Source organism: Centroberyx gerrardi, chromosome 12 (genome assembly GCF_048128805.1).
Source record: "Centroberyx gerrardi isolate f3 chromosome 12, fCenGer3.hap1.cur.20231027, whole genome shotgun sequence".
Classification (NCBI taxonomy): Eukaryota; Metazoa; Chordata; class Actinopteri; order Beryciformes; family Berycidae; genus Centroberyx; species Centroberyx gerrardi.
The window spans coordinates 1,167,857-1,190,036 of NC_136008.1; the positions used below are offsets into that span (position 1 = coordinate 1,167,857).

At 39.5% G+C, this 22,180-nt stretch overlaps 1 protein-coding gene across 1 annotated transcript; it reads left to right on the top strand.

Moving 5' to 3' along the window:
• The first annotated feature begins 2,896 nt into the window (after positions 1 to 2,896).
• Positions 2,897 to 21,936, top strand: LOC139921360 (CD276 antigen-like). Its single transcript, XM_078287045.1, has 10 exons — positions 2,897 to 3,031; positions 3,867 to 4,238; positions 4,775 to 5,041; positions 11,468 to 11,839; positions 12,300 to 12,566; positions 13,221 to 13,320; positions 15,119 to 15,170; positions 16,169 to 16,311; positions 17,995 to 18,054; positions 21,518 to 21,936. Exons 1-10 carry the CDS (start codon positions 2,980 to 2,982, stop codon positions 21,525 to 21,527), a joined length of 1,695 nt encoding a protein of 564 aa, XP_078143171.1. The 5' UTR covers positions 2,897 to 2,979; the 3' UTR covers positions 21,528 to 21,936.
• The last annotated feature ends 244 nt before the right edge of the window (positions 21,937 to 22,180 follow it).

Genomic DNA, 22,180 nt, shown 5'->3' on the forward strand with positions numbered 1-22,180 from the left:
CCAGACTTTTATCATATCTGCAATTTTTGAAAATACATAAATAAATAAACAAATACAGTATGTATGTACACAAAGTATTAGATTAGAAACAGATTCCACCATGATGCAACATACAGGTCCAGTTTATTATATTATAAAGAATACACGTCCATTTTACTGTAATATTATAAAGAATATGATTCCATTTATCCTAATATCAAGAGTGCAGTTTGAGAGTGAAAAAAAACGCCTTTTGATCAGCAAATGAAAACACAAGCAAAGCCAGTAGTGGAAAGCTAACGAGAGATAAGACGTCACAACAGACTTTGATACAGGATCGGGTTTTAAATTATTGGTTTTCTCCCTAAAGTCCTCCTTCAGTTGGGACGGTGCTGCTGCTCCAACCTCCAAACCAGTTCAGGAAGAATCCAGAGAAGTTATACTCACAAGCTGAAAACACAGATGCCCAGTTTGCAATAAAGTTGATATTCTCGCTCAAAGTTTGAAGACTCTTATGTAATTACAGGTGAACCTCAGGTAGTCCTGTTGTTGCCGGACTGTGGCAAGCTGATATTTTCATATACAAATTAGGGCTGAGGCAAAGGTCCGGTCACCTTTTGGTAGAGGTTACATTATGTATTAGGGGGATTTTGTAGTATAGTGTACCTCCAATGCTTCTCAATAGGTTAATTAAGTACTTAGGTATTACAATTTACAATAAACTGCACTGGAGAGAGAACTCCAATTCAGTTCTCAGTTCTGCCTTCATTTGCTGTAAAGGAAACGAATCAAAAGAGGATGACAACAGAAAGGGGACGATCATAAAGACAGCAGGTTCAGCTGTTGGATGTCATCTTGAATCAGTAATTGTCCTGTTCAACAGCAGAGTCAGGTCTCAGTTTCAGAGTATCCTGGACAGCACATCAGATCAACCTCTTCACAGTGTACTGAGTCACCAAGGAAGCTGTTTCAGTAATACGGGTATACTTACCCAAATGTCTGCAGAGAGGTTAAAAAAGTTACTACAAACTAATAAAGTCGTTGATTAATCGTTATGTGAATAAAGGGGCAATGTGGAGAATTCCCTGCTTCCTGTTGGAAATTGCAGAATATTTACAGCCAGTATCCACTTTATTAGGCACACCTAGCCAGTACCAGGTAGGTGGCCCCAGTTCTTCAACGCCTGGATTCAACAAGGTGCGTGATCGAGGTGTAAGCCTAAAGAATTACAGGGTCATAAAATATTAGCCATGCTCCTCTGTTGTTTTACTCATCACTTTTTAAACAACGTCAAATTTGCATGGTTTCTTAATTTGTTCCTGATGCAAATGTCAACGTGCACAAAGCCTGCAAGTTGTTTCCAGCACAAATGTCCTGGCTATCCTACAGATACAATACTTATCTGTAGCTGTAACTCCATTATAGCAGCTTGCAGGATCAAGCTCACCGGGGCTGGGTTAGGAGGAATACATTGTCAGTAGGTGTGATGAGCCGGGCTTCAATCATGACCAATCAAATCGCCTGTTTTCCTTTCCTTTAAAAGCAGCAGGGTCGGTGCCACGTCGCTCTGACTATTCAGTGATGGAGGAGAACCGTCCGGAGCGCAAAAAAGCTTCTCCCAAGAGGAAACTGAAGAGAAATAACCCACCGAGGGCAGATGATGTTGAATTGGCTTGGGAGGAGAAAACACATTTGGTTACCGTGTTGCTCTGGTTCTAGGAGAACTGTTGCCCAGTGCAGGAAACATTTTGGTGATATTAGGCGAAGAGCCAGAAGGAAGTTGGTGGGAAACTGCAGGGAGTTTGGCTTGGGAGGGGTTCATCCACCAGCCGGCCCCTGACCTCTATAGAGGAAGTGTCAGGAATCCAGCCGAGGTCCATTGATTTTCTCATTATGCATATTCAGTTCATTTTGTGTTTGTGTCTTGTTTTCTGCTCTGTGTGTCTGTGTCCAGTTCCCATACATCCGGCCCCTCCTGCTTCAGCTCCAATGATTGGTTTACCTGTTTCCTGCTCTTACCTGTTCCACCTTGTCTCCGCCTCCTCTGCATCATCTACCAGCCAATCTTCTGCCAGTCCATCAAAGCACACCTGTCTCCGCTTATCGTTAGCTAGATGGTGTATATATACCTTGTGTTGTCAGTCAGTCTTTGCCAGTTTGTTCCAGTGTTTCCTGGTTTCCTGTAGCCCGTAACTTGTTATGACCTTTTGCCTGCCTACTGGATTCTGTCTCAGCTCACTGTTTCTGTACTGTTGCCTGGATCGTTTGGATTATCTGGTTCTGACTCGGATTTGGACTTTGGTTTTCGGCTCAGTAAAGATCCTTGAACTTTTACCCCTGCCTCTGCCTGGTGTGTTCCACTTTTGGGTCCTAACTACAAACCTGACAGGAAGCTCTGCCTCCTCGGTCCTCCCTGTGGGCGTCACGGCGCATCATGACACCTCTATGCGGGATGACAATCATTCACACCACAGCCGCATTTGTGAAAATAGTAAGACTGAAAATCCCCGTAAGCTTTGACACCAAAATTGAGCTGAGCTGCTGGATCGTTGCTGACACTCCACCCGCTGCACAGTCGAGTTCACAGCGAGTCACCAAAATACCAGCCGGCACAGGTGAGAAAAAGCCCCGCCGCCCACCATGCACCGTCACGGAAAAATAGAGCCCAAAGTGTTTTAGGGGGGAGTTTTCCATGGAGATACGGGTGAGTATAGTTCTGATCAGTATTCAGAGCGAGATACAGTATGTCTTAATGTATGCAAGCTTCACCAAACTGCTTGTATTCATATTCACTGTGTTTAGTTTAGTGGTAAAAGTTAAGGGAAGTAACAGTAATGTTAAGAAAGGAGGAAGTAAGAAAGTGACGACATTTCCTTCATCTGTCAGTCACACAGCATTACACAGTATTCACCTCTTACACACCGCTGCTGTTCGGTTTCACACCGTTTAAAAGCAGGAGAAGAAGAGTGAGCAGGTTAAAAGACACAGACGAGAGTAAGGATGGAGGTTTGGGCCAAAAAGATTCCCTGGGGCTTTGTGCTACTTCTGGCTGGTAAGAGTACAGCATGTTCCTGTTGTTGGTGTTTTGAGTTTTGTATAAACTGTCAGACCAGGTCTCTAAAATCCTCTCTTTAGCTAAGTTTTCATTTATACTGTTAAAAATATCTGAATATCCCAAAATACAATAACAAATCATAACAAATACAATATTTTATCTATATCTGTTTTCTGGTGCCTGACTTCCTCACTATTGGTTACTTGTAATGATGGTTATGGAAGAATTGAAGCTTTTTCTTCTGTTGAACCTTGCACTGTCTCTCCTGAACACATTTATCCACATCCTGTATAAATACTGTAATCTCACATAGTGTTTTCCTTTGTATTCTCATTTTCCTCATTTCTCATATATTAAGCCTATATTTTATAATTTTTGACTTATTTCAGACTGCACATATTTCATGTCTTGTGCTATGTTCGAAAATAATGCATATTTTTCATTATTTTTTCTTGTTAGGGTTAGTTCAACAGCTACTACTGCTACTATTTTGCACACCCTCTTAATACTGTAATCCATGCTTTTCATATTTCCATTCATGTATTTCTAGTTATCATGTTGTAGTATTGAAACTATTGGTTGTGTATTATTAATATTTGCTGCTGCAACAACCCAATTTCAACAGTGATCAAGTTGTATATAATTTAATTGTATCCCTGTACCATGTGTGCCACCACGACTACCGCCTGCACGTTTATCGGACTTGGTGTGTGAATAAAATGATTCTGATTCAGTTTTCCAACGTGTTTAAACCAAAGTCCTTCTTCACTTTCCTCTTCTTTTGAGTACTTTGTTCCAGTGTCAACTATCAACGTTCTGCTCTTTCTTCCAGGCGCTCTGGGTCAAAGTGTAAAATATCCAGATCCTATTTGTGCTGTGAAAGGATCGACTGTAACCATCCCCTGCTCCTTCACACCCAGGAAGGAGTTTGAGCAGCAGGGTAGAAGAGTTTTGCTGAGGATAGTGAGGGTTGTCTGGTGTCAGAACCATACGATTTGCCATGGCTCCACTCCATCAGTGTACGACAGCAACTCTACACGCAACAACCCCCGCTACCGATATCTGGGAGACCTCAGAGGAAACTGCACTTTGCAGATTATGAATATACAATTAACAGACTCAAAGTCTCACCACTTCAGAATGGAAGCAGATAACAGCAGAGGACACTTTGTTGGGCTACCAGGAGTGAATGTCACAGTCATTGGTAAGGGCATCATATTATGCTAATGCTGAGACTAATTTTCAAGTTTCAATTAAATTATTTATTATTATTATTATTGTCCCTCAAGGGTAAATTTGTTCTGCATCCAGAGTTTAAAAAAAATATATTAACATTGATACTAATACATTATTTTACTTAACCTTTATGTAACCAGGTTTGTCCTACTGACATTAATTTTCTTATACATATCTCTTTAATTTTCAATACTAATATTACTGCTACAAATAATAATAATAATAATAATAATGCAAACACTATTACCACTAATACTGCTACTACTACTTCTTTTTCTGCTACTACCACTGCTACTACTACTATTACTACTAATAATAAATATATTTATATAGCACTTTAATTCACAAAGCTGTTAAAATGAAGTGTTAAGTCAAAGGAGCAAAACATACATCATTAAGTATTTTAATGGGTACTAACAGTCTTAACAGGTCCTTGACCAATCAGGATCAAAAACCATGCGTTGTAAAAATATTATAAAAATATGTTGTTAAAATTAATTGTAGATGGCTTTCCAATGAGGATCTCCAGCTCCAGTAGTGAGACAGTGGTGAGAGCGGGCGGCGGAGTCACACTGAACTGCGCTGCAATCTGTTCTTTCCACCAATTGGACGTCACCTGGTACAGAAATGGCCACGCCCTCTCCGACACCGGCCCCGCCCTTCAGCTCAACCCTCTGACCGCGGCCGACTCTGGGAATTACTCCTGCGCTTTGAAGATCAACGAGAAAACCCGCTCCAACCTGTACAGCCTGTATGTGGAGGGTGATGGAGGTTTGTTCATTTAATATTTAATTATTTTATTTAATTTTTTCTATTTCATAAGTTTTGAGTTGAAGTTTTGAGCGAGCCTGCATGCTCTTTTCCAGCTCCACCCTGATTCACCTTCATCTCCATCTCTCCTTCATCACTGAAGTAATCAGTGAGGGATCAGAGCTTTCACTTGTAACCATCTACAATATTTCTTTTCTTGTTTTAATTTTCCTTAAAACAAGAAACAAGTGAAAAATTCTACCAGTAGAGTCAAACCCATTTGTCTCCAGTGATTTTTCTAGAATCAAGTGTCAGTATGTTGAAGAATAAGGCAGATCACTCTCTGAAAAAGATCGTAAGACTCGACACTAGATGAGATGACTTGTTCAGATGGATATTTTTAGCAGTACTCTGGTTCTGGACACTGAGGTCTGACGGCTTCCACAGGAAAGCGACGGGGCTTTTTCTTCAAACTTACCGGCAGGTGTGGCGTGCCGTTCGGGGCAGACACGTCACAGTACGGTGTTTTCTCATTCATAAACATGAAATACCGGCTCATTATTAGCGTTAACGTTTTCCCCGGACTCCCACCCCTTGATTATTTGCATATTGTGAAAGCGATTCATAAAAGCACACTGCAGCGCAAAAAACACCACCTGCTCTAGTCAGACCATAGGTAGCACTTTACATTACTGTACACAAATGACAGGGTAATAACTACTTAATCTCATAGAAATTATAAAATAACTGGTAATTTCTGGTAATAACGAGTATTTGTAATTAGAATGTGTAATTTCTCTGTTAAATGCAGGTAATTTCGGTGATAACAAGTAATTATTAGTATGATAACAGTACTACATTAATGTAGTAAATTGTGCAATCATTACTGAATAATTACTACGTAATACTTTAGAGACACTGGCTTATCGGCCCTTTCCCTTAAATAGAACTTCCATTTTTTTACTTGAGAAGACGGATGTAGTTGTTACTGTTTTGTTACCCAGAATCTATTACGAAAGTACTTCACCATAATGAACGAACCTTCGTAGGATCACACTCAAAAACACTCTTTACCTCTAAGAATTATGGGTATTGGGGAATACCCATAATTCAAACGAAACCCTGGTCGGTCTGTTTCATAGAGAGAGCTCTTCCTGATGTTTTGTCTGCTCAGTGCAGAGAGAGTTTCAGTGTTATTGACACAAGTTGCACAATCCAACAGTTTATATATCCTGTCTCATAAAAGTCTAATCTGTTTTACAGAAACCACAAATAACGTCCTGCTGATTGTTGGCCGGTTGGTAGTTTTCCTGCTGGCTGCGATCGCTCTCACGTCGGCTGTATTCATCATCATCAAAAGGTGCTTTCACTCACAAAGTGCAAATCAGTCTGGCTTTCTGCTTCTGTCTCTACCTGTATTCTTTATTGAACACAGCATTGCTAACTCACACCCATGAATAGACCAAACTGATTTACAATGGTCATTAAAGTTGGTCTTTTTATGTGTTATGTTTTTCAGGATGAAGATAAAATGAGCCGAGCAGTCTCACAGTGGACGGCCTCTGATGGACCTTATTGTGGATGGTTGGCTGCCAACAAGCAAGACCAGTTCACATACTGTACCTACACATACAGCTACTGCCTCCTATTTACTAACATATTTATGCAAATCAAGTGATCATGCAAAAAACCCTACAATATGTTATTGTGCCTGCAAATTGCACAATATTGCAAGATGTAAACAAAGTGCCCAGATTGGATGAGGTGTGTTTAATTGTGCAGCGCTTGAAAAATGTGCATGAAATTGAATCCCTCAAATTTCATCAATCAAAATCCTCTCTCTAATTTACCTAATCTGAAGGCAACAATGTGTCTAGTATAAATAACAGACACCATAGTGAAAGTCAATCTGACCCGAAGAGAAGCCGGTTTAACACACATGGCACAACTAAAAGCAACTTTTCAAAGTTTTTTTTTTGCTGCGCTACGTTTCCTACAGAGGTACATACTGCGAGATGTTTGGTGAATTGATCGCAAAGCCTAATATACACGACCAAACCCACAAGTCATTGATATTTGCACAATAATTACATGCAAAACACCTATCTAGGGAGCACTACCGCAGTCTTCTCTCTTTGCAGAGGTTTGCGTGCGCTGATGCTGAGTGAATCAGGGCCTCGGTCTGCTGTGGAGGGTCCGGGTTCAATACACAGCAACCCAGATGCTCTACAGTACTGAAGCACACACAAATACACACACTTACATTCACACTAGTAAATTGCCTTGAAACTGCAGTAAGTATGTAGAGAAAATGTATATCAATAGAATCCTTTGGATCAAAATTGTATTATTACTGTAAATGTTGTTTTTGCTCATATTCTTCTTTTTCTGCCCTAAAACCACCTGTAGCTTGGAGACAGTGAGTCCTACAGCAACCAGGTTTGGTGGATAGGGTATTATATTATATTATATTATATTATATTATAGGTTTCAAATCTCCCCCACTACTCAGGCAACAAGGTTTACACAGATCCACCAGATGGTGGCGCTATAACAAGCAACTTTATGTCTCTGTCAATAACTCCTGAAAGTTTAGAATCAATTTATAATATTTCAATATTTACAGAGATGTTGTTCCTGTCAGTATGACCCTGGGGTCATTTTTATGGTGGAATATGGTACATTGTATATGTACAGAGGTTTGTTCCTATACTGGTATACAGCACAATAAAATAATATTTCTATTTTAAGTTATTATCCCCACCTATTTTATCTTTCTTTCTTTCTTAATTTTTTTTAATGTAATTTTACTAGGTAAATGTATTTTTTTGTGTTTTACATGAAGCACATTGAGTTTGCCTTGTTTATGAGATGTAATATATAAATAAAGTTTGCCTTGCCTTTAGTTTTTCCTCTAATTCCTTGGCTCAGGCTGAATCCATCGCACATATGGCTTTTCATTTCCACAATGATAGTTTTTCCACTATTTTGAATTTTATGCAAAACCTATTTTTCGCTATTTCTCCCGCAAAATTGATCCAATATCAATTTTTTTTTGCACACAGCATATATGGACTTCTTAGATTACGGCTATCACCAGAGTTTTGATAATCCAAACCGTTTGGCCACGCGGCACAAATGAAGTTGATAGGAAAGACACAAAACTCCTAAACGAGATGTTAGAGCAACCGAGCTTCAGAAACAGATTTGCTGTGACAGAACGCTCCACAGCGCCATCATCAGGCGAACCTTACAATAGCAACAGTTTTCTTTTAAATTTGTCCTATAAAGTTGACTCCACATTTTACACAAGTGTGACTGAACTGCCACTTTCACAGATTTGTGACACTCATAACTGTTTGGTCTTAACACACTAACAATGTTGATGCTGAAGTTAGACAAACATGAAGGGAGGCATGATTCCTAAATGCTTCATGACAGAGAAATCAGATTTGAAAAATTGGTTTCAAATCTCCTTCATTACTGAAGCAAAAATAAATTCATCCAAGCAGCCAGATGGTGGTGCTATAACATGCAGTTTTTCATTTGCAACAGATTTACATCTGGATTTAAAGATGCTAAGTGTATAATTTTAACATCAGTAAATCATTACCACATTAATTTGGAGACATTAGTATAATTTTCATAAACAGCAGACTGGCATCCTCTATCAGCCTCTACTCTGCATCCTCCATAGTTTCTCCACCTGGTGGATCTGGAGGGAAATCTGCTGGATCGCTTTACGGCACAAAACAGGAAGAGGTTCTGTTCTTCCAGAGCAGACGGAGATAAAGCTGAAAGAGTTTCTGGCAGGAGACCGGTTGGCTTCAACGTACTCTTATTTGTTTACCCTGATTATACCAGCGTAGCACTGGAAATCTGACAATGATATACTGATGGTTAAAAATGATGCACAGACAGGGCTGAAGCCCTACCAGCCAGCCGGCCCTTCTGTCTCCACTCAGACTGAAGGTGATTTTTACCATCAGGGCCCCTAAACTGGGGAACTCTATAATCTTTTAAATCACTTCTTTGAATGTTGTTTCATAGACTTGCTTTTATGTATTTTGTTTTGATTGCCCACTTTTTAAAAAATCTGGTATTGTTTCTAAATTACATTTAACATTTAGATCATTTTCTCCATTTTTCATCTCCTTCTTTAATGTATGTACTTTAATATTCCTTGCGTTTTTTCTACATTATTATTATTATTATTGAAACAAGCAGCAGATAAGCAGCAGAGAGACGTGTGACGGTGCAGAAGGTGAGTCAGGAGCCGCTCAGTTCATCATGCTGTTATTTATACTGGAGCTGTGACCGGAGCTCAGCGTCACTCAGCCAACCGCCCGCCATGAACATATATGGATTAAGGATTCATACTGGATTATTACTTATTGCATCTATTGATGTGTAGATACAGGGTAGTTTGGGATAAAGGATAGTTACATCACATCTTGTGGATTGGTGAATGTTGGTGTTGCAGATAAAAAGCAAGATGTGCTGTATCTTCATAATGTATGCAAGCTTAAAGGGTAACTTCGGTATTTTTCAACCTGGACCCTATTTTCCCATCTTTTTGTGTCTAAGTGACTAAAGGGAACAACATTTTTTGAAATTGGTCCAGTATTGAGCGAGATCGCTTCAGCCGGCAGCCGCGAAACGAGCTGCGATGTAATCCGACGGGGCAAATCTCACCGTCAATGTACGTCCACTAAAAGTTCTTGTTTTACTGACAGGCTCAGAGTGTTATTATAAGTGTCTGACAGCATTATGGAAAGGACCCTACAGAGAAATGAAACGTTTTTCTTTACCTTTCGCTTGATCCGGTCTGTTTGTTATTGTGTACAAGTCAATCTCCTATTATAATCTATATATAATTATATATTTATTTAGCCTATTATACTTATTTATTTAGACAATCTGTATGACTTCCACCGTGGAAGTCATACAGATTTTTTACAGTCAAAAATTGTTGTCCCCATTAGTTACTTACACACAAAAAGTTGGGAAAATAGGGTCCAGGTTGAAAAATACTGAAGTTACCCTTTAACTAAACTGTCTGCATTCATATTGATTGTGTTTGGACTAGTAGTAAAAGTTAATGGAAATAACCAGATTTGGAAGCTTTTATCTAGTTTGCAGATAATGTGCAAGGAAACAGTTCTCGGAAAAAAAAAAGACAGAAGGAAGTCAGAAAGTGACCACAGGACATTTCCTTCACGATTTCATCATCTGTCACTCAGCCAGTCAGTAACACAGTCAGTTAGTCTCTTACACACCGCTGCTGTTCGGTTTCACACCGTTTAAAAGCAGCAGAAGAAGAGTGAACAGGTTAAGAGACACAGACGAGAGTAAGGATGGAGGTTTGGGCCAAAAAGATTCCCTGGGGCTTTGTGCTACTTCTGGCTGGTAAGAGTGCAGCATGTTCCTGTTGTTGGTGTTTTGAGTTTTGTATAAACTGTCAGACCAGGTCTCTAAAATCCTCTCTTTAGCTAAGTCTTCATTTATACTGTTAAAAATATCTGAATATCCCAAAATACAATAACAAATCATAACAAATACAATATTTTAATCTATCTGTTTTCTGGTGCTTGACTTCCTCATCATTGGTTACTTGTAATGATAGCTACTGTAAAATTGAAGCTTTTTCTACTGTTGAGCTCCTTGTACGTGTTGCACATTTATCCATATCCTGTATGAAGTAATCTGTGTTTTCCTTCATATTCTCATTTTCCTCTCATTTCTTATATATTAAGCCTATATATATTAATATTTTGTTTACTTATTTCATACTGCACAAATGTAATATCTTGTGTTGTGTTCTAAAATAGTACATATTTTTTGTTATTTCTTGTCTGCCACTGCTATTTTGCACACCCTCTTAATACTGTAATCCATGCTTTTCATACTTCCATTCATACATTTCTAGTTATCATGTTGTAGTGTTGAAACTATTGGTTGTGTATATTAATATTTGCTGCTGTAGTGACCCAATTTCAACACACTGATCAATAATCAATTTTATATAATCTTATCTAATTTTATCCCTGTACCATGTTAGTTGTCAGTTTTTCTCTGTTCTGATGCCACCAACACTGCTGCTTGCACATTTATTGGCCTTGGTGTGAATAAAGTGATTCTGATGAAGTTTTCCACCATGTTGTGTTTAAAAGAAGTTCAGCGATATTGGACCTATATATAATTAGTTTAGGCTTTCTTTTGGAAAATCATTATTTTCGTTTTTTCAAAATTGACTTGGAGCTCCCAGTTGTTACCGAATAGCCAAAGCTGATCCAGGAGCTGCTGAAGTCCTGGTGATGTTAGGGACAGAAACAACAGGTCATCTGAGTAAAGAAGGAATTTGACCTCTGTGTCACCCAGAACGAGTCCAGGGCTGCAGTGTCGTCCAGAAACTCTGCTAATTCAACGTTTTGCTCTTTCTTCCAGGCGCTCTGGGTCAAAGTGTAAAATATCCAGATCCTATTTGTGCTGTGAAAGGATCGACTGTAACCATCCCCTGCTCCTTCACACCCAGGAAGGAGTTTGAGCAGCAGGGTAGAAGAGTTTTGCTGAGGATAGTGAGGGTTGTCTGGTGTCAGAACCATACGATTTGCCATGGCTCCACTCCATCAGTGTACGACAGCAACTCTACACGCAACAACCCCCGCTACCGATATCTGGGAGACCTCAGAGGAAACTGCACTTTGCAGATTATGGATATAAAATTAAGAGACTCAAAGTCTCACCACTTCAGAATGGAAGCAGATAACAGCAAAGGACACTTTGCTGGGCTACCAGGAGTGAATGTCACAGTCATTGGTAAGGGCATCATATTATGCTAATGCTGAGACTAATATTAATATTAATACTAATACTTTTTAATGTTTTATTTTACTTAACTTTTATTTAACCTGGTTAGACCCATTGAGATTAAGAATCTATTTTCTTATACCTTACCTCTTTCATTTTAATACTAATATTAATATTACAACTACTACTAAAAATAATAACAATACTAATATTAATACTAATGCAAATACTACTATTACTTCTTTTTCTGCTACTACTACTTGCAACTGTTGCTACTATTACTACTACTACTGTACTACTACCAATAATTGTATTTGTATCACACTTTTTTTGACGAAGCTCCATGCTGTAAAATTGAAGAAGCAAAACTAATTTTAATGCAAATTATCAGTTGCAACAAGTCAAATTGCTTGGCTCAGAAACCATGCGTTGTAAAATGAAAAATAAGGAAAATGAAAATTAATTGTAGATGGCACTCCAATGAGGATCTCCAGCTCCAGTAGTGAGACAGTGGTGAGAGCGGGCGGCAGAGTCACACTGAACTGCACTGCAATCTGTTCTTTCCACCAATTGAACGTCACCTGGTACAGAAATGGCCACGCCCTCTCTGACACCGGCCCCGCCCTTCAGCTCAACCCTCTGACCGCGGCCGACTCTGGGAATTACTCCTGCGCTTTGAAGATCAACGAGAAAACCCGCTCCGACCTGTACAGCCTGTATGTGGAGGGTGATGGAGGTTTGTTCATTCATTTTTCTATTAATTCAGCTTTATTAATCATTAAGGTTCTGAGTGAGCCTGTAAGCTCTTTTCCAGCTCCACCCTGCTTCACATTTATACTGGGAGCTTCCCAGTACAACCTTCATCTCCATCTCTCCATCACTGAAGTGAATTTATCTGGCGAAATCAATTTGTTTGAAAAATTCAGTTTTGTTTGACATCACACCTAACATTGCCATTCGGTTCAATGGGATGAATATGTGATTTTGCATGTGAGCCGTTGTGATATATATTGATATAAAAAAAATCCTTATGATAACCATATCGCCCAGACCTAACCTGCTTGCATATTGCATCTTAAGATCTTATTTTCTGCCGATGGTGTGAGTTAATTCCATTTGTTTCCAATGCAGTTTCACTAGTTCCAGGAATTTTCTAGAAACAAGTGTCAGTATGTAATAAGGCAGATCACTCCACAAAGTTGAAACAAGGAAGAATATGGCAGATAACTAAATAAATAAAAATAAAATTCATCTGGTCGGTCTGTTTCATGCAGAGAGCTCTTCCTGATGTTTGGTCTGCTCAGTGCAGAGTGTCAGTGTTATTGCAAAGTTGCACAATCCAACAGTTTATATATCCTGTCTTATAAAAGTCTGTTTTACTGTTTTACAGCAACAGCGACACATGACCTCCTGCTGATTGTTGGTGTAGGTGTCGTGCTCGCTGTGCTCGCTGTGCTCACTCTCATATTGGTGTTCATCATCATCAAAAGGTGACTTTCACTCACTAAAACAAAGTACAAATCGGTCTTGCTTTTTGCTTCTCATTACTAAATACAGCATTGCTAGATACAACATTTGAAGCGTTTTATTCCAAAATGCCACATATAAACAAGTTTACTTCAATTTCATCATTAAAGGCATACTGAGCAGGATTTTCCCCTTTGAAATAGCATTAACTCATCCAAAAATGATCCTACTCAATCATTACTTATGGCTCATTGGTAGTGTGTGACAGTGTGTGTGCAGAGAGCCTGACTTCTGCCTGGTTTTCAATTTTTTTTAATGTTCGGGAGGTTTCTGCGCATCAACCTTTTGCGGCAGGTGTGTCCGGCTGCAACCAAAACCACTGCTGAGTCGTTTTATATCTAAAAGGCAGCGGTAACGGTCTCAAACTCTAAAACAGAGCACCTGGTCAGAGCTAGTGTGTATCATGAGCTGGCAGCTAGCTTCGCTGTAGTAGAAAAGCTGCAGCTAAGCTAACCGGCAGCTACCTGTCCAACAGAAAACAGGCCAACTCCGCGCCGCTCTTCATCCCATCCTCTACTTAAATATTCTCCAACGGGTGAAAGCAAACACCAGATTCACTCTCGTTTTGGAACGAGTCTTGTCTGCTTGGTGTTTTGCCTCGCTGTTCTTTTTTTACAGGTTTTTACAGTTCTGGCAACCGCAGGGAGGAGGGGTCAACTTTGAAAGTTGTGTTTACAAGCCACAAGCAGCAAAATCCTACTCTATGCCTTTAATGTTTCAAAATTATTGAAAATTCAGTCCTTAGAAGTGTTCTGATTTTGTTGGAGTTTAGAGGTCTTCAGTTCCCTCTGAGACGGACACACACGTCCACACAGAGCAGAAGCAGAAGTGCAGGCCGAAGCCTTCCTGTGGTTGACTAGCGGCTAAGTGGCTAACGTGATTTTCCATTTACGGCAAAGTAGCATGTCTTCTGCAACTAAACAAAGCAACATATGGTGTTGAGATTCACCTCTCAGCAAACTACGCAGCATATGGTTTTAGATGATTTGCAAACTTCCAGAACAGACTTTGTCTGGATGCAGAACTCCAACATGAAGCAGCTGGAGCAGCTGATCCTCCAGCAGCAGCAGACCGTCTCAGCAGGTTTTCAGCTGTTCAGATGCAGTCTGGATCCACTAAAGTCTGAGTTCAGCCTCATGAGGAACTGAGGACATTTTGTCTCTGGAGCTGTGAAGCTGCAGCTAGCTAGCTAGCTACCGGAGCTTGTTCCTGGAAGATGGAACATTCCAACTAGCTAAAAGCATGCTGGGTAGTGTAGTTCGGTAACTAATTTTGTTGTTCATGTAAATAATATTGAATGGATTTTTGTGAAATTAAGCCAAACGAGATGTGTTGATGCTTCCTACGACATATTTCAAAATCGAAGCCATATGCTTTTTAGATTGCTGAGATGAAGAGAGAGGGGAGGGTCGACCAGAGGGTTGATGGGAATGACATCAACTTCTGCTCCGTTTCACCAGAGGGGTCAGAGGTCAGCGGGCAGGGGGAAACCAGGAGGATGTCAGGGTTCAGTGTCTTGCTCAAGGGCACTTTGACAGAGATGTTGTCCTTCCAGGTTTAGGACCGTCTCTCTGCCTGAGACCTGACTTGCTTTCATGGAATGGTTTTGATTTTGCCCACTTTTTTAATCTGGTGTTGTTTCTACATTTAACATTCAGATCTCATTTTCCCCATTTTTTTAAATCTCCTTCTTTAATGTATGTACTTTACTATTTCTTGCTTTTTTCTGCATTATTATTAATATTGTTGTTGTCTTTGAAGGAAACAAGCAGCAGCAGATAAGCAGCAGAGAGACGGTGTGACGGTGCAGAAGGTGAGTCAGTTCATCATGCTGCTATTTAAACTGGAGCTACACAAAATATTTAACCGTCATTTTTGCTGCCCCGCCCTCCATCAGTTCTCCATCTAGCTCGGTACTTTTTAAAAAAAAAACTCTTTCAGGTGAGATTTTGAAAGGTGTGACAGTTTAGTGCAAACACCATCACTACAAATCCAAACCCCTTCATTTTATCCCTGAAATGTCTTTAATTTCTCATTACATCAACATTAATTATCCCTAAAAAACAACATAGCTTTAATAAAGTAAGGTTAGTATCATGGATTTATAAGGGATTTATTCATGGGTTGGTTCGCGGAGACACTAGTAATTAAGGGATTTTTCATGCCTTTTGTGCAGGTTTACAGGTTATTAATGAGTTATTAATGGAAAGTTCCTCACAATAAATTCTAAAGTTAGCAGTCAAACATTAAGGGGTGTTTAAGGAGATTTTGATGGGGTCTCCTCCATTAATAACTCCCTTATTTAATTTTAAGGGGATTTTGCATGAATTAAGGGGTGAATTAATGTAAATGTAAGGTTATTTTAAGGGATTACTGGTCCATAGAGAAGTGACCACTAGAGTTTAACCGACAACTGGAAGAAACCTCCATCATATCAGAGGTGGACGATACTGACCGGCTGATATAAGATAAGATGTCACTTTATTAATTCAGGTGCAAATCTATCTATATCAGATATAAATATCTGATGTTTAATATAAGGCTGATAGATCAGTCTAACCCTAGTAGGTGAGGAGAGTGTCACTTGATCACTTCCCTTGCTCCAATATGGAATACTTACTCTTGTTTCTCTCTCGCTCACACACACACACACACACACACACACACACACACACAAAATCTGGTTAAAAGTCTGCATGTCGTCATGTGGTTTTGCTGCTGTGATGTAAGATGGGGAGTAGCTAGTTCTTTAGAAATGGCTCATTCTTTCTTTCTTTCTTTCTTTCTTTCTTTCCGCCTCTGGTTCTGCAGCCTTCGGATACGATCTACAGCACCGTCCTGAAGCCTGGCGGCCTGGAGGGAGCGGAGCGCGGACAGGCCACCGGTCCAGCTGTGGAGGAAGTCAGCTACGCCACCGTCCAGTTCAAACACAAACACCTCCCTGCTGCAACTGTGTATGTTTCAACCGCTCTGTTTGTGATTTTTATCCACCGCACGGGTTAGAAATGACTGAGTCTGCTTTCAGAATGTCAAAAACTTCCTCGTCTTAACGTCCATCAGTTAAGAGGCTAATTGTTGCTTCACCTCATCCAGAACGACTGCAGGCTCTGCAGAGAGAGAAGCCGCAGACTGGGACAAAACTCATATATCAAACATATATTTTAAAGATTAGATTTGGGGCATTTTTTAGCTTTATTAGACAGATGAAAGTGAGGAGAGACATGTGACAGAGGTCCTGGGTTGGACGGCGTGGTTAAATGGTACGCAGCTCAGACCGCTGAGCCCCAGGACGCCCCCAGGTTTCACAGTATGGACCGGAGCTTTTCAGCTACAAGTGAGCATCTGTCTTTATCTCAGTGTGTTGTGGCGAGAAACAAAACGTCAAATATGCTATCTTTAAACTGAAGTATAATCAGCACAGTGTCGCCCTAGAATCTCACAGCTTGCTCCCACAACAGATCTGCAGCTTCCTCTTTGTCAGCGAGCTTCAGTGTGTTGCAACAGTCTCCCTGGGCCACGCAGGAGGCTGTCGAAACCAGCGAGACGAGCTGGAAACTAGTATTAAGATAGTTTTACTAGTGTGTGTGTCTTAACACCAGTTGATCGGGGACGGCTTGTGCAATTGGGGACAAAAGCCGTGTCCCCAATTGGTAAAAAGCTGATTTTTGGCTCAGTGGTTAAGGTTAGGGTTAGGGTAAGTCTCCAGGAAATGAATGTAAGTCTATGTAAATACCCCAAAAGTGACTTAAGTAACACTGTGTGTGTGTGTGTGTGTGTGTGTGTGTGTGTGTGTGTATTAGGTTTCGAACTGAGTCTCAAGTCTTGGGAGGTCCCACCCAGACGGGGGGTGGGGTGGGAGGACTGGTGGTTGTCTGTCATGAAACACTCAGTTTGATTACTTATGAAGGAGATTATCTGAGGCTACAGCCGCAACAATAATAGTATTAATTTATGGTACTCGTTTATGGGCATATTATTTGTTTATGCCAACCTGGAAGTAACTAACCCCTGACCTGCCACAGCACACAGCACTGTGCAGGGGTGGCATGATCCTGCTGCCTACAGTCATATATAAGTTGAAAATCACAAATCCCAGAAAACACAAAAATTACAGTCTTTATGTTCTGCTGCTGGACTGGGACTGGTCTAGTCTGTTCTGGTCTGTTCTATTCTGGACTGGGACTGGTCTGGACTGGGACTGGGACTGGTCTGGACTGGCCTGATGCAGGAGTGTGTTGGTTTGACCTGGGCTGCTGCCGTTCCTCTTAAGCTGAACTCTATGAGATGCAAATTAAATTTGTTCTAAAGAGTGTCAGTTACACTACATTCATATCCAGAGGATATGGCAGAAAATCCCACGGGGCCTTCTGACTGTTAACTCTCCCAGAACACCTGTTAAATAATCAGACTCCAATCAGAAGGTTATCAGTATCTGCACCTTCTTGTTTTATTGCTGTGGTTCTGCTGGTGCAGGTGGGCAGTGCTGTGTCCTCCTCTTCATAAATTATTGGAGGCCACAAATCATCATTATTTCACAACAAAAAAGGCATCTATCAGAACACCATACATACCGTTATATACAGTCTGAAATCTTTTTGCTGATGAAATGTTTCCACTGTGTCGTTGTGTTTTCTCAGGCCGGCAGGTAGTGGGCAGCATCAGGAGGAGGAGGCCGTCGTCTACAGCTCAGTAGCCAGGTATATAAAAAAATTATAATTTCAGTTTCCAAACCGGCTTTAATACTACAACCAATAAGAATCTCACACTTTTACAAAATGCTTATATCAAATCTTTTCCCTCTTCCTGTCTTTTTAATAGGTTATATTGTGATTATTTTATGTATATTCATTAAACTGTGACATGTATTTTAACCTGGGACAACAGATGAAAATTAGCCTGGTGGCTAAATCTGGCATACAGTTACATTTGGTTTTAAATGTTCATTAATATGCAGTGTCCCTATTAAATCAATCATAAATCACATGGGCTTTTTATCAAGCTGTTCATTGCACTGACATTACATTATATTAATGTGCATTTATATTTTACATTTTTTAAATTTATCTGACTTCATAGTGAGGTGAACAGTAGAATAAGAAAGTTGAGAAATTCAGCAGTTTAGGAGAAATGTAGTTTTTGTCGAGTGTCTTCAGTGGCCTCAGCTCTAGCTCCTGTTATTGCTTTTCATAGCGCTGTGACCTCTGACCCTTGACCTCGTTACTGTCGGTTGCTTGTAATGTTGGTGATCTAGGAAGTGAAGCTTATTCTGCTGTTGGCCTCATCAGGAGTTTCTCTGGATAAGAGAGACGCAGAAATGACTAAATATAAAATGTAATGCAACCATAAAAAAACATGACTCAACATTAATATAATCTAATCTCTGTGTTGCTTACATTCTGTTCACATAAATGACTTCATCGTAAAACGTAATTGAGTAATGCTGGTCCTCTGTTGTGAAAGACGAGCCACTGAATCAGCTGCAGACTAAAGGTTTCCCCGTTCAACCCTTCAGCTGAATAGAGAAGTGAGAGTTTGGGTTTGTCCTGCAGCGCCCGGGCGGCGGCGGCTCCGCGCTGTCGGGGCGTTATGAGATGTGGGACGATGCGCCCGCCTTGCGGCATGACACCTATGTTTGTCATGTGATATCTTTTCACACATTAATGCGCCATTTTGCAAAACGCTACACAGCAAAACAGTTAATTTAAGGTTAAAGGCGTGAAAATCCACCCTGTGCCGGTCCAAACCAGCTGAGTCACTCTGACCACAGCAGCAACACAAACCCCTTCATTGTATCCCTGAAATGTCTTTAATTTCTCATTACATAAACATTAATTATCCATTAAAAATAACACAGCTTTAATAAAGTAAGGTTAGTATCATGGGCTTTTAAGGGATTTATTCATGGGTTGATTCACAGAGACTCTAGTAATTAAGGGATTTTTCCTGCCTTTTGTGCAGGTTTACAGGTTATTAATGAATTATTAATTATTTGTCTCCCTGAATTTTTCATTACCGTTAAATTAGAAAGTAAGGAGTCAAACATTAAGGGGAGTTTAAGGAGGTTTTGATGGGGTCTCCTCCATTAATAACTCCCTTGATTAATTTTAAGGGGATTTTGCATAAGTGTAGTAATGTAAATGTAAGGTTATTTTATGGGACTACTGGTTCGTAGAGACTCCAAATAACTGCTGCTGAAAAGTCAACACTTATAACACTGGGAAATGTGTTGTGAATGGATCCATTTTGGGGTAAAATAATCAATAGTTAATGATTCCTTGAGGTTTAACTGAACCAATCAGATTATTTCTGCCTGGTACACAGAACTGTTGGTACAACTAAAACCTGCAGCCTTAATGTTGGTGGCAGATTTGACTGTTGCACAGTTTCTATCTTTTGATCCCTGACTTGTGATTTTAGCCTCATTAAGCCAAGGTAATCCTCAGCAAGGATGGAAGTAACTAATTACATTTACTCATGTTACTGTAATTGAGTAGCTTTGTCCTTCAGTCCATTTTAAATCCATCCATCACAGAACAGATTGTGTCTCTCCATCAGCAACAGAAACTGGATCAACAGAAACTGGATCAACAGAAACTGACAAACTGTGGATCCATTCACAGTGAGAAGAGGAATCTGACTTTACTTTGTTTCTGCACTTTATTTTGTCGTTTCTAATGTTTCCAGTGAAAAGAATCTAGTTTGAACTCTGACCTCTCTCCTTTTAGAATCACATGGAAAAGATCACAGCTAACAACGTTCTCTGTTCTAAAGAGGAACTCAGGAACTTTTACTCTGACGACATTTTAAATCACACACTTCTTACTTTTACTGAAGTAGATTTTTTACACCAGTAAGCTACTTTTACTTCTACTTCAGTAAAATATCAGCAAAGTGACAGTAGTAGGACATTCTGGTACTCTCTCCACCGCTGATACAGGACGAAACTTAACAATGAGGGATGAGATTTGTTATTTTTCATGAGGATTTCAGGCTTAAGTGTCAGACACTTGACATGTAACATCTCTCAGAAACTAAACAGGGATTTTTGATGTTTTTTGTTGTAATATTGAGTCACGATGACTCAGATTGTGCAACAGGTCACACTGACCGCCCACTGCTGCTGGTTTTAGTTGTCAGTCCCACCGCTGCGTCACCACACGTCTCATGCAGCTATTTGCAGACTGAATGTGTTTCTGGCTACAGGACGGCCCGGACCTGTTGCTAATAGATGTTACAGTAACTCTTTAGATTAGGGAACACATATTGACTATTAACTATGGCTTTTCCCTCAATAGTTTAATAATTTCTCTCAATAACATGTGATACTAACCTTTTAACCCCATACTGAGCAAAGCAGACTAAAAGCCTGATTCATGTTCAACAGCTTCCTTACTGACTGATATAAACATTAATTAGGAGGCTGTTGAGGGAAAACTATACTTGTAGAATACAATAGTGCAGAATAAGGTGCTAATAAGAAGTTTGTAATGACTAATAATGAGTAACAATGAGTAATAATGAGTTATTAATAGTTAATATGTTCCCTAATCTAAAGTGTTTCCGATGTTACTGTTTTCCTGCCTTTTTCCTGCTGTCTTGTTCCTCATCTCAACTCTGCTGTATTAACTGTCTATTAACCTGTATTAACTCTATTAACTATCAATTAACAGTATTAACCCTGTATTAACTCTATTAACTCTGTATTAACTCTTAAATCTTCATTAACTCTATGTTAACACTATTAAATCTTTATTAACTCTGTACTAACTCTGTATTAACTGTATTAGATCTTTATTAACTCTGTATTAAATATTTAACTCTCTGTTAAATTTGTAACTCTTTATTAACATATTAAATCTTTATTAACTCTGTCTTAACTCTGTATTAAATCTTTATTTTCTCTGTATTAACTGTGTATTATCTGTGTATTAACCTGTATTAACTGTGTATTATCTGTGTATTAACCTGTATTAACTGTGTATTATCTGTGTATTAACCTGTATTAACTGTGTATTATCTGTGTATTAACCTGTATTAACTGTGTATTATCTGTGTATTAACCTGTATTAACCTGTTATTAACTCTGTATTAACTGTGTATTAACCTGTATTAACTGTGTATTAACTGTGTATTAACTCTTCTTCCTCCTTCCCCCTCTAGGCTTCAGTGAGGAGCCGTGAAGAAGATCGTCTGAAGATCGTCTCTGTTTCAGAAGATTATTTTAAAGGAGCATGAATTGAGGTTTTTCCTGCCCCGTCACAAACAGACCATAATATATCTGCGGGGTTGATAGGGTTGTTCATCAGTACAGATGCCTCAGCCAGCTCTTGTTTATGTGCTGAGACTTCTGGCTTTAAAAACTCACTCTGAAAACAGGAGAGAGCGGAAACACATTTCAGCTCTGAAGGCTGAAAGAAGCAAGAGAGAAGCAGCAGATCAGTTTTATTATTCCAGTGTTCAGCGTGATGAAATATTTCTTCTTCACTACACGTTTCTGTTGCATCTCTGCTGTAATTAGCAGCTTACTTGCTACATTGGGAACATGTCACTTTAGTGTTTTTGTCAGTTCACTATGAAACCAAACCCCATGAATTAATTATCTATTAATAATAACATAGCTTTAATAAAGTAAGTTTAGTATCTTGGGTTTATAAGAGATTTATTCATTGGTTGATTCACAGACTCTAGAAATTAAGCGATTTTTTTAATGCTTTTTGTGCAGGTTTACAGGTTATTAATGAGTTATTAAGGGAAAGTTACTGTCTCCTGAATTTTACATTAAATTAGAAAGTAAGGCGTCAAAAATTAAGGGGAGTTTAAGGA